General features: G+C 39.1%; 1 protein-coding gene across 1 annotated transcript in view; it reads right to left on the bottom strand.

Moving 5' to 3' along the window:
* The window catches only part of TOPAZ1 (testis and ovary specific TOPAZ 1), a 55642-nt gene extending 47052 nt beyond the window's left edge, over positions 1–8590 (bottom strand). Inside the window, exons 1-3 of the mRNA XM_048510476.1 lie at positions 7449–8590; positions 3760–6121; positions 1396–1457 (exon numbers count right to left, since the gene is read on the bottom strand). Of these exons, the coding sequence (XP_048366433.1) occupies positions 1396–1457; positions 3760–6121; positions 7449–8355 (3331 nt within the window). The 5' untranslated portion in view covers positions 8356–8590. The remainder of the gene's footprint in view (positions 1–1395; positions 1458–3759; positions 6122–7448) is intronic.
* Positions 8591–12049: the final 3459 nt, after the last annotated feature.

The following is a 12049-nucleotide window of genomic DNA, read 5'->3' as shown; positions in this document are numbered from 1 at the left end:
CTGTAAAATAAATCAATGGTTAAGACTCCATAAAATATTAAAAGGGAAAATTATAGGATCAGTGCATGGTAGAGGATAAAGAATTTATGATAAGAACGTTGAAACAAAAATGGGAGCAAGAAAATTTTTTAGAAGAAGAAAAAATAGAAAGAATTATGGACAGTATGAAGAAGATAAAGATTGAAAAATATGTGGAATTAGAAAGAAAGGTTTTACTTAAATGGTACAGAACCCCAATACAACTAGCCTATATGATTAAAGGATTAAGCCCTAAATGTTGGCATTGTGGAGAAAAAGGAGCATATTATACTCATATGTGGATAGAATATAAAATGGTGAAAAAGTTTTGGGAGAATATTTTGAAATATGTAGAACAGTTAGTAAAAGTGAAAATTGATGTAAATAATGATTTACTAATTGTGGGGATAATAGATGATATAAAAGTGATCAGAAGTTTGGAACCAATGTATAAAATAATGATCAGAGCAGCACACGCAGTGTTGGCGTTGGGCTGGAAAGATAACAAAAATTGGACAGTTCCGAAATGGTTGGAATATATTTGGGAGCAAATACAGTTAGAGATTTTTGAGAGACTGACAAAAAATATACTATGGCAAGAAAAAATAGAAGATATTATGAAGCTATGGACAATATATGAAAAATGGATGGAAGAAGCCAGATTTAACGAAGAACCATGGAATAAGAGAATAAGAAGAATGAACCTCCTGCTGCTTGCATGAAATAACCAATAGAAAAGAGGGGGGGTAGGGGGGAGAAAAAGGAAAAATGTATAGATGGAACAAAGATATTGAATGTAACAAATGTACATATATTCTATACAATAAAAAGTTTTTTAAAAAGTCCACTGGCGTAGCATCCAAGGCTGCCCTTACCACTAAATAATTTCAACCACACTGTAATCAATTAGAAAACACCAAAATGAGCTAAGGAAAAGTTCTCAGGATCTTTTAATTTTTACAATGTTGGCACTCAGATTGTGCATAAGAATGGATTGTACTATCTGTGATCTTCATACATGCTGTTACCATCTTATGTGAACAGAACAATGTGTGTGTATTCCTGCTCCAGTACATTCAACTGGAAACCCAGATTTGTTGCAAATATGCACCAGTGTGTATCAAAGCTGGAAAACAATCCAAAGTTCTGAAGTTCTTTTAAGAGCAGCTGTGTTAATCTTTAATGTCATCAGTACACAACGGGGGGGGGGGGGGGCATTTGCATCTTTTGTCTTCTTCCTAAGAATCAGGTATCAAAAGAACTCCATTAAAAAGAATGGATTTTTAGCACAATGAAAACCTATTTGGAATATTAGATTTCAGTACTTTAGAGATCTACTTCCTCTCAAATTCTGCATTTAAAAAATCTTATTCTTACCTTCTGTCAATGAAGCAGAAACATCTGTGGTGGACTTCAATGTATCATGTGCTTGAGTCTCACTGTAAACAAGTACATTTTATAAAGTAGAGTTTAACAGTAAAAGTATGTTTCTAAACCATATAATATTAATGTAGTTAACACATTCACAGTACTGCACAAGAGTTCTCTGTTAAGTGTCACACGCTGGCTCTCAGTTCTTTCCCCCTCTACTGTTTACTTATGCTGTGGCAGCCAAAATACTTATGCTGCCGAAGCTTCCCTACCTTCAGTAACGATTATGTCAAACATTCATAACTCACATAATTTTGCAGCTAGAAACACCAGAGGGTGTCTCACAATGGTGTCCTATGCAGAGTTAAATCAGTCTAATATTAATTTCAATAGGTGTAGACTTCTCTGGGAAGGATGACACTACCAGAACCAAGTAGTCACATTATAAGTAGACTTCAGTTGACTTAACTTTCTAGTCAGTTTGCACAGAAAAATCCAATAAGTTAAGAAATGGGTAACTGGTATGAATGGGATATAGTGTTGGAAATTTCTTAGAAACTTCTGAAGAGATCAGATTAGATGCTTCATAATCTATAACTAGAACTCTATGTCCAATATATAATTTTGGCCAAGGAAAAAAGTCTCAATTCCCAACAGATTTCCTCTTACTTTGCTTACTTGAACTCCTACACATTTCATTGTGGTACAATGACTAAAATGTCCAGCAACAAAAGTCTTGTTCCGTTCCCCAAAGGAGATAAAGTATTACTGGAATATTAACTGTTAATCAGCTATTAACTGTTCATTAACTGTTAATCAGAACATTAACTGTTAATCAGTTGAAGAAGTCTCATTTTTCCCCTGGGACTTTAACTTCAAGAGAGTTAGATATTCTTAACAAGGTATACTTTTTATACCTAACAACCCAGTTCTTTTAAAATGTGTAATATTTTGCAGACTCCACACATTGCAAAACATTATGCTCAATTTTGAATTCTACAGTCTAATTCTAAATTTCTAAGTATAATAAATAAAAGTTTGGATTGGTGTCAAGGTACGTGCAAATACTGGCAACTGTTTTGAAGCCTCATTAAGCATATGGATAGCGGTCTTATCAGATTGTAACCTCTAATGCTGAGTTTTAGAAGAAGAAGAGTTTGGATTTATATCTCCCCTTTCTCTCCTGCAGGAGACTCAAAGGGGCTTACAATCTCCTTGCCCTTCCCCCCTCACAACAAACACGGTGGGTGGGGTTGAGAGAGCTCTGAGAAGCTGTGACTAGCCCGAGGTCACCCAGCTGGCATGTGTGGGACTGCACAGGCTAATCTGAATTCCCCAGATAAGCCTCCACAGCTCAGGCGGCAGAGCAGGGAATCAAACCCGGTTCCTCCAGATTAGATACACGAGCTCTTAACCTCCTACGCCACTGCTGCTTCAGGTTCAGGAGGAAAAGAGAAAAGAAAATAACAAGTGTCACTACAATGATTTCCAATACAATGAAAGTGCGTGCATGATAGAGCAACTGCTCTCAACAGTTCTCCAAAATACAATCCTAATGATTCAATAATCCACTAATCATTATACACTGTCAATGATTCTGTCAGCACCCCTTCTCCAACTTTCACCAAGGGGAGAAAGGAGTCTCACATAGATAACCACGAATTATCAACACTGAGTAATACGCATTGTGCCCAATAAATGGCTATGCTCATGTAAAAGTATTCAAAATAGCACCAGACCTGTTTTCTATAACTTCCACAACAAATTAATTCAAAATATGGGAGATCATAGCAAGTCAACCAAAGAATATCATTTGAATGTTCGGTAGTATAATTGTTTTAAAGATGGACATTTTAGTAGATCCAGAATTTAAAAGTATGCATGCAAGAATTACTTGTAAGATGTGAATTTCAGTTTCATCAGTCTGCAATGAATTCACCTTTCATAAAGAGAATTTAACACATTAAGATGCAGGAAGTATCAAACCAATATCAACCAGTGAACGACACTAATGCTTACTCACAGTGCTAATTTATGGACTACCTACAGATTTGATTCTGCTTTCCCTCCTGATTTACTTCATTCATATCCCACCTGGCTCTTCAATGTAGATCCAAAACAACTTCCATCTTTCTGCTGTCCTCCATTCTGCAGTTGGTTCGCAGGCCAGATCCAGTCCCCAGGCTGCATGTTTGACCCCTCTGCTTTAAAGCAATCTTATTACTAGGAACAGTCCATTCTCAAAATTCCAAACTGCTCCTTACAAGGACCCAGAATTGAACTGTGCTTCAGCAACCAAAGTTCAAGCTTATGATTCAATATACTAAATACATACACATAAATTCATGAAAACAACTGAAATTTGCTCACCTAGGGCTGAATTTCAAGAGGTTGCTTCTTAGAAGTGGAGAGGACTCTGACTTTAGCATCAACTTTCCTTCTGAGGAAATGATATTACAGTAGTCAGTAACATGTTCTTTTGAATCTGTGACTTCTAGTTCATCAGTACTTCCAAACAGATCAGGATCATCCTGAATTACATCAATCACAAGAGCATCATCTTCATAAGCCTTAAGAACATCAGTACTCAGCTTATCTTTGTTCTGAGACAAGATATTATTCCAATTATCTCCATAACTTTCTGATGATATAACAGAACTCTCAGTTGGCTTCTTTGTATATCCAATATTCAAAGAGTTAGAAATGTCTTTCAAAGCTGACAATTCTACATCACTTTCAAGAGAGGTTGCCAGATCTTTATTACAAACACTACTCTCCTCTGGAAAACTTCCAGCAACACTGCTGTCAAATTTGTCCGTATGTTCTTCCACTGCAGCCACAGTAATGTCACTACTCTGATCAGAGTGGAACAGATGCTCAGAATCAGATGAAACCTTATTTCTGTCTTTCTTTACAGAAGAAGCACTATGCTCTAGAGCGCTCTGGGTACTGTGATGATCTCTTCCCTTTCTCAATACACTTGTGTTCTTAAGTAGAGGTATTTTGAAATTTGACAGGTTTCCCATACTTAATGTTTTCGGTACTTGTGGAACTGAAGTCTCTTGTTTAGAAACCAATGCCTTTGCCTTGCTTTTACAACTGTCTACAAAGATGCCATTCTGAGTACCTGGGGAAACATTTGTTTTCACCATGTTTTCTTCCTTTTTAGAATATTTAACTGATGAATTCAAAGTAATTTTGTATTTCTTTGCCTTTTTAGTCAACCTAGGTAGGCACTGTTCACGTCTTTCCATATCTGCAGAGGAAACTGCATTCTTATTTCCAGTACCTGAGGCAGTTTTGTGTTTATCAAGTTGAGATTCTGCAAGTGGGCTTTTGACAGAAAGTTCTGTTTCACAATCCATTGTCTTATTTGCAGGGACTTTGCTAGTATCTATTGATGGCTTACATAGCTCTTCTTGGCTAGTGTTAGCAAAAGAATCAGTACCTCTTAAAAATTCTGAGCCAGACACGTGATTTTTACAAAACCATGAGGTCCTTGCACATGACTCAATAGGCCAAATCCTTTTACCTAAAAATGGCACTATTCTTTGACAGCTAAACTGTTGTTTCTTCCCAGTTTTATTTACTGTTCTTCTTCTGGGTGCTGGTTTTCCTCCTTGCATGTAGCCAGCAATATTATTGCCATAGTTGGTGATTCTTTCATCAACTTGTATCTCCACTACAGAATCATCTTTAACTGTACTGCTGAAGTCTGTGTGAGGTTCCAAGCTCTTTGACTCAAGAGTATCATTTCCCATAATAGCAGCAGACATCTCAAAGTCAATTGCATCATATGGGGTAAAGTGTGATTGGATCTCCTGTTTATTACCAGGCAAGGTAACAAGGTGATCTGGATGTTTTTGAGCATGTTTCTTAAGAATGAAATCAGGCACATCAAGTGAAGGTAATGCAACAGTTTCGTCATATTTCAGTTCTTCTGTAATTATTGAAGAATCTGTTGTGGCATTTGGATCTCTTTGCGGTTTGTATTCATTGTAGAGCTCCCTGTTTGAAATAACTCCCTGGATTGCTGATTTTTCCAGATCCTCAGTGATTTTCATCCTTTTACTGATTTTTTGGAACTCGAGATGCCTAAATCGCTTATTTCCATTTTGAAACCTTGGGGACATCTTCTTCTTTTGGCACATGCCTTTTGCAACCAATACAGTTTGAGACAGTGAGCCTCCAGCTTGCCCCGTGTCAGAGTTACAACTCAAATCATTCTGTCCCATACCCTTGTTAAGACACAGATTCTTCTTTTGATCCAATGCAACATGTGGGAATTCACAATGAAGTTTATAACTTTGAATTGTTTGGTCACTTGAAGGATTTAACAGTGCCTTTATGTACCTGCAGTCAAGCAATTTCACTACTGGGTTTTTTATTACTCTGCAAGGAATTTCATTCAGCTTTGTAAGACATCTGAGTTTGTCATTCTGGTACACTACCAGTGGATCCTTTCCCACTTGATTTTCAGTTATTTTTATATCCAAAAGTTGTGGACCTCTGCAGTTTGTACCAGGAAAATCACTTTCACCACAATATAATGTAGCCTCCCTTCCAAGACAACAGCTTACAGGATCCTTGTATTCTGTCTCACCTAATTTAGTTTTTTGAAGATATTCAGACTGTTCTAGCAATTTTGGTAAACTGCAACCTTCAGAGATGTTTTGATCAGTCTCTGTCAGCTTTTTATACGGTATATCTGAAACTTCTGTTTTCTGCTTTCCTAGTTTTAAAAAAGAGAAATATCTAATGATTAATGCAAATGTTCTACTATACAAGGTCACACAAATTATGGTAGATGTATTTATACATTTTATAAAAACACGGTTATGAACTGCAAATTTTAATAGCGTTATCAGTTACCAAATATTATATTTATTGCTAGATAAAAATGTTTGTTTCTAAGGAATTTTTTAAGCATACATAGAATAATAAACCTACTGTTGCTTAAATACATCACGGTAGTTTAGATAAAGATGAAATAAAACAGGTTTCCCCACACAGTTGTTCTTACTGTATAGCCAAGAGTACCAATGGTGACATGGGTATTCCCAAAAAAATTGAAATGGACAATAGTCTAATGCAAATTTAAATATCAGCAAAATTTAAATGTTAACAAAAGGCAGCAAATACAACATGTACAAGTCTACATACAACTGCTGGGTTCACTTATGCTTCATATTCAACATTTAGCTATCTATCATGATTGATTTGCAGCATACACAAAAAAAAGTTCTGCTCTCTCCTCTCCCTTGGCATCCCATACGGCCGCTTAGGTGTGGCCAGATATTTGTTCGCTCTTTCTGATCTGAAGCACCAACGTGCCATCACTTTGGCCAGATGCAATATGCTTCCTCCCGCTTTGAGGGATGGAAGAGGCTCCAGAACACCCCATAGCAAGCGTTTTTGCATCTGCACACTGATGCAACTGTACACCATGTTCTGTATTATTGCCCCCTTCACAACTGGGCCAGAACAACATTCTTCTCAACCTTACTGCTGGGCTTAGAGTGCTGGACAGACCAGCAGAAGAAGACAGTTTATCAAACAACGAATCCAGCAATGCTCTGTCTAGAGCAAATGGCCAGGTTTTTATGCACAGTCATAAACAAACGATCTTAATTTTGCTTTGTATTTTATATTTTACATTTTTTTGTATTTTATTTTTACTATGTACTATGCCATTAAAGGTTATCTGTTATCTGATTTGCAGCACAATATTCCTGACAACCAAACTATATACACATATGAGGGATGGAACACCCATAGTATTACATACACACACACACTTGAAAAAGAAGAAACTTATGCAGTTCCAATAGAATTTCCAGAATAATCTAAACATTTCATATTTTTCCAAGTGAAAATCTTAACATGAAAAAAAACTAAATATCGAACAATTTAATGGCTTCTTGTAAACTATTAGTTATCAGCTCAATGTTTTTATTTTTAATTCAACTGAGCTTTTCTACAGAAAAAAACAAGGGAAATAAGAGCCCAAGCATAAAAATAGAAGATATAGAGAGGAAACAGGGAATAAGTGTTCTTACTAGAAGTTTTGATCTTTATTTTTAGTTCACGTGAAGTCACAAGTTCATCGTTCCCTTGCATTTGTTTATCACTACAGCCTGTTACCCTGGGAATTACTCGACTTTCTGTGGGTGCAGAATCTACTACCTGTCCTATAGTCATTTGCTTTTCCAGGACCCCATGCCTGAATTGAGGAATCTCTGTAGCAACATGATTTTCCTGTTTCCAGTGTAGCTTCTCACTATTATTTTCATGTATCATTGATTTCAGTAAAGCTCTGGTTACCATCCCATGCCTTTCCTTTTCCACAATGCTTCTGCACTTTTTGTTGCCTTCTATACCTACTACACTTTTCAATAAACATCCATGGTTTTGTTTGAGAACTTGTAAATCCTCACAAGATTTTGTTTGAGTCAGCTCCATAGAAAACCTTTTACACTTTTGCTGCAAGGTTTGCTCTTTCCCCTGAGGTTTCACCAGCCTCAAGTTTGCCAAAGAAAATTTACAGTTCTTCCCCAATGATTTGTCCTCATTCCTGAAAGACTCCTGCTCAGGTTGAGTTGATCCAATTGTCTTTCTGAGATACCATGATTTCTGCAGGGGTTCTGGTTCTGACACAGAACACTTTTTGGTTTCCTCCACTGCTTCCTGACATTCTACTACTATTGCTGAACTCCCATCCCTTTCTATTAGATTTTTAAGTTCTGATTTTACCAAGGTTTTTTGGTGGTTTTCCTTTGATTTCTTTTTTGTTTCCAAAGAGCTTGAAATGTTTAGTTCAGGCTCTAGCAAGAAACATGTACGCTTTTTCTTTGGGGCAATATCTTTTTTACAGGATGAGGAGCTACTCCTTTTCTGTCTAACCTGTGATACACAATATTTTTGCAAAGTACTTTTAGAAGCAGCACAATGCTGCTGCCTCCCCATCTTATGGGCAGCTTTCTTTGAACAACTTTCTGTCTTCTCTTCCTTCAGGTTTGTGTTCACTATTGCTTTGTCCAGCACTACTGATACACATTTCCGACAAATTCTCCCTTTCCTTCTTTTATGGACAAGCCACTTATTCTGTTGCTCCTTTGTTACTACAGGATCCTCAGAATTAGGAGTAAGCTGCTCCCTTACATCATTAGTCTGGTCTAGTAAGGACTGATTTGCAGGTCCACTGTCAACATTTTGACATCCACCAATGGCAGACAATAGCTGCCCAGTCTGAGCCTCCACACCTGTACTAGGAACCAGGCAAAATGAAGTCTGGTCCTCTTTATTCTTCTGTACCATCTTGAAAGCAAAAGAACGAATGTTACACTGATTAGTAAAACTGAAAACAATTGAGCTTTCCCTTTTTTACGCTTTTTTCATATGCAACTTGTTAAAAAAGGACTCTCCTTACCACGCATAAACATAATCTTATTAGTTAAAAATTAGAAACCTTCGCATTCCCCAAAGGGACTCAACTTCAAATTTAAGTCTGAGACAAAAAAAGGGCTGTCCAAGCACTTGAGCAGCTGATCTTTAAGAGTCTCCTTCTCTCAAGACGTTGCAATGAGAGGCATAAATGAATAAACACCACAAACCGACCCTGCCTTTTAGCACGAATTAGTCGCTTACTAGTCTCTGAATAGTTTCTAGGTAGTGTAGGTCGGCTTTATCACCCTTCCCTTTTCAAAAGGAAAACCTAAAACCCACCCAACACCCGCTCTTGGCTTTCAACTCTGCACCTTTGCTAAACTATTCGCCCCCCCCCCCCAAAAAAAACAGGACTGAAAATCCGCTATTGAATGCACCGCCACAAAACAGAGCTAGAAAGACGACCTTTGAAAACCACTCCCCTTTTACTAGTCCCCCTCCTCAGGAAGCCTCAGTTCACCCCACGCACAACCATATTAAGACAGACTCTAGCTGTCCCCATCCTCCCCACCATACCACACCACATCCAGCCTACTCCCCGCACAGGCCAAAAACACCGCTCACGCCACCCCTTTTATTCCCCTCCTTCGTACGCTCACAACCTTAGAGGCGGGACAGCGGAGTAATTAGCTGCACGTTGCGGCCGGGGTGGGACACGCAGGCGCCTCAAAAAGCCCGCCTGTGGAAAAAGGCGGTTGGGGAACCGGGAGGAAGGTGGTGGTTGCTTATGGCGCGCGCAGGAAACGGGAGGGTGAGCGGACGAGTCAGTCAGACCCGAATCTTTGCGCTGTGGGTTACTTTAAAAACTTTCCACAGGACTGGCGCTAGTTTGTAGGGAGAGAGTTGCAAAAATGACAGGATTTCTCTACCCCCTGCAACATGATAGTAAAGGTTGCTCTTTTTTGGTTTTGCAAGACTACCGGGAGGCTGCTTTGCTAAAAGGGGGGGGGGGGGGGGGGGGGGGAACCTGTCTCAAAATGGCGTATGGGAATTAGGTTATGCATTTGAGCTATTTGCGAGTACTTCTTTCCACCTCCGCTTTTTTATGTGGTGGTGCACGAAGTTGTACCTGTAGCTAACGTGGGAGGGTTGTCCATTAATTCTGCGCTGCTAGAATTCAACCACTTCCCCATCACTCTTTTTCTAAAGTTGCGTGAGGTGCGTCATTTATGGGGGAAAGAGCTCCCAGGCTGTTACGTTCATGCAAGGGAGAGGCGTTCTGTAAGCGCTCAAGGGTTTGCAGCAGACACAATCTCATTTCACACCATAATCACAATAGCATAGCATGCATTGCGCTATTCCTGCAGGGTTCCGAGTGCCGAAAAAAATATACATTCTTTACAATAAGAAAACGCAGGGAGAGAAGTTCTCAGGAACTTCAGATTCATGGAATGGTTGCAGCAAAATTTGTACTCCTAAACTTTAAAAGGGTACTTGCCTACTAGTACTGAGCCATTGTGGTGTTACCCACAGCCAGGGTTAACTAGAAAGTGATTTCAGAGTGATTTCAGCTTTGGCAGCAATGAGCGATAGTGATTTCAGAGTGATTTCAGCTTTGGCAGCAGTGAGTGGATGCAGAGGCAGGCTGCCTTCAGAGCAGAGGTTCTTTATTGTGATTTCAAGCTCTTTCCAGGCCAGACTGCCCAGTACAGAACGAAACACAGCCCTTTTTATACAGTTTTTCACCCAATCAGAGGAGGAAGGGGGCAGTCCCCTGCCACATAATACAGACAATTTAAAACAAAGAGGAGGAAGACAGTCTTTTGTTTTTGCAGATGGGATTAAGTCCCAGAAGAAAAGGCTGCCAATGAATCTTGAGATCCTAGAAGTGGAAACTTCAATAGTCCAATGGGTCTTGAGATCCTAGAAGTGGATACTTCAATAGTCCAATGGGTCTTGAGATCCTAGAAGTGAAGATTCAAATAGTCCAATGGAAAGTAGGGTGATGTCCTTCAAACAGCCAAGGCACTCCTTGTAAGTCCAAAAAGGTCTTTTGTTGAGGTTGACAAACTTATCAGATTGTAAGAAGGAGTTGTCCTTACTTTGCATTTTCTGATCTACTTCCTTGTTACCTAGCTAAAATAAAACTACTAAAATCCTAAGAGGCTTCTTCTATTAATACAATAAAGTAAGAAGAATATTTCTAATCCATTTCTCTTCTGGTCTATCACTTAAAGTAACTCTATAGAATCCCTTAACCTTATAACAAAGAACCTCCAATACAGTACAAGCCCATATAAACATATAAGCAAGAGAATCCTAAATTAACAGTAACAAAACCTTAAAGCAACTGGAGAACCTAGCTAAAGTATAATCCTAAACATTTGGCAAATAATAAATCCAACACTGAGGGGCTTACATTAAACCTTAAAAGGGAAAAAGGCAAGAAGGAAACCATGTGAAATATCAGCACATTTGTATATACATGTTCTTTCCAGAACTTGTGGGGGCTTTTGGACAACACTGGTCTCTTTGCTCTGATCCTTAGCCAGTGTAGTTCAGTGGCAGGCTCAGGAAAATATTTTTCCTATTTTCCTGCTGGTAACAGTGGTGTAGCAGGTTGCCTTGAATAAGTCATCTCTCAGCAGTGGCGTAGCACCCACAGGGCGGGGGGAGGGGTGCAACACCCTAGGCCCGTGCATAAACATAACAGCCTGAGAACTCTTTCCCCCAGTTGGCCATGCTGGCAGGGGCTGATGGGAATTGTAGTCCATGAACATCTGGAGTGCCATAGGTTCGCCGCCACTGCCCTAGGTGGAGCCATGGCGGAGGGGCAAAGGGCACGTGCGCACCTGGCACAGTTTCCCCTCGCTCCGCCTCTGGCTCTTAGCCCAATTTACCTGTGGGTTAAGAAATAGGTGGGTTAAGAAATGCAATGTACAATCTTAATCCACTTGGTGTATAGTATATTATGGTATATTTCATCTGCTGTACATATTGCAAGTGATTAATTTGCAATCTTAGTCTCCCAGGCATGCCTTAAAGCCTGGTAAAGTGCAGTAGTTCTAAATAAAGTGTCTTGAGCACAATGGAAGAAAGCACAATTGTAAATGTAAAATGTGAAAAGTTATGGTGTATTAAGTGCTGTCAAGTCACTTCCAACTCATGGTGAGTCTATGAATCAATGTCCTCCAAATGTCCTATCTCTGCCTTGCTCTGAAAACCATGACTTCCTTTATTGAGTCAATCCATCTCATATTGGCTCTTGTTCGTT

Source organism: Sphaerodactylus townsendi, linkage group LG11, assembly GCF_021028975.2.
Source record: "Sphaerodactylus townsendi isolate TG3544 linkage group LG11, MPM_Stown_v2.3, whole genome shotgun sequence".
Lineage (NCBI taxonomy): Eukaryota > Metazoa > Chordata > Lepidosauria > Squamata > Sphaerodactylidae > Sphaerodactylus > Sphaerodactylus townsendi.
Note: the sequence above shows the minus strand (reverse complement) of the source record. Positions and strands in the feature narration are given on the sequence as shown.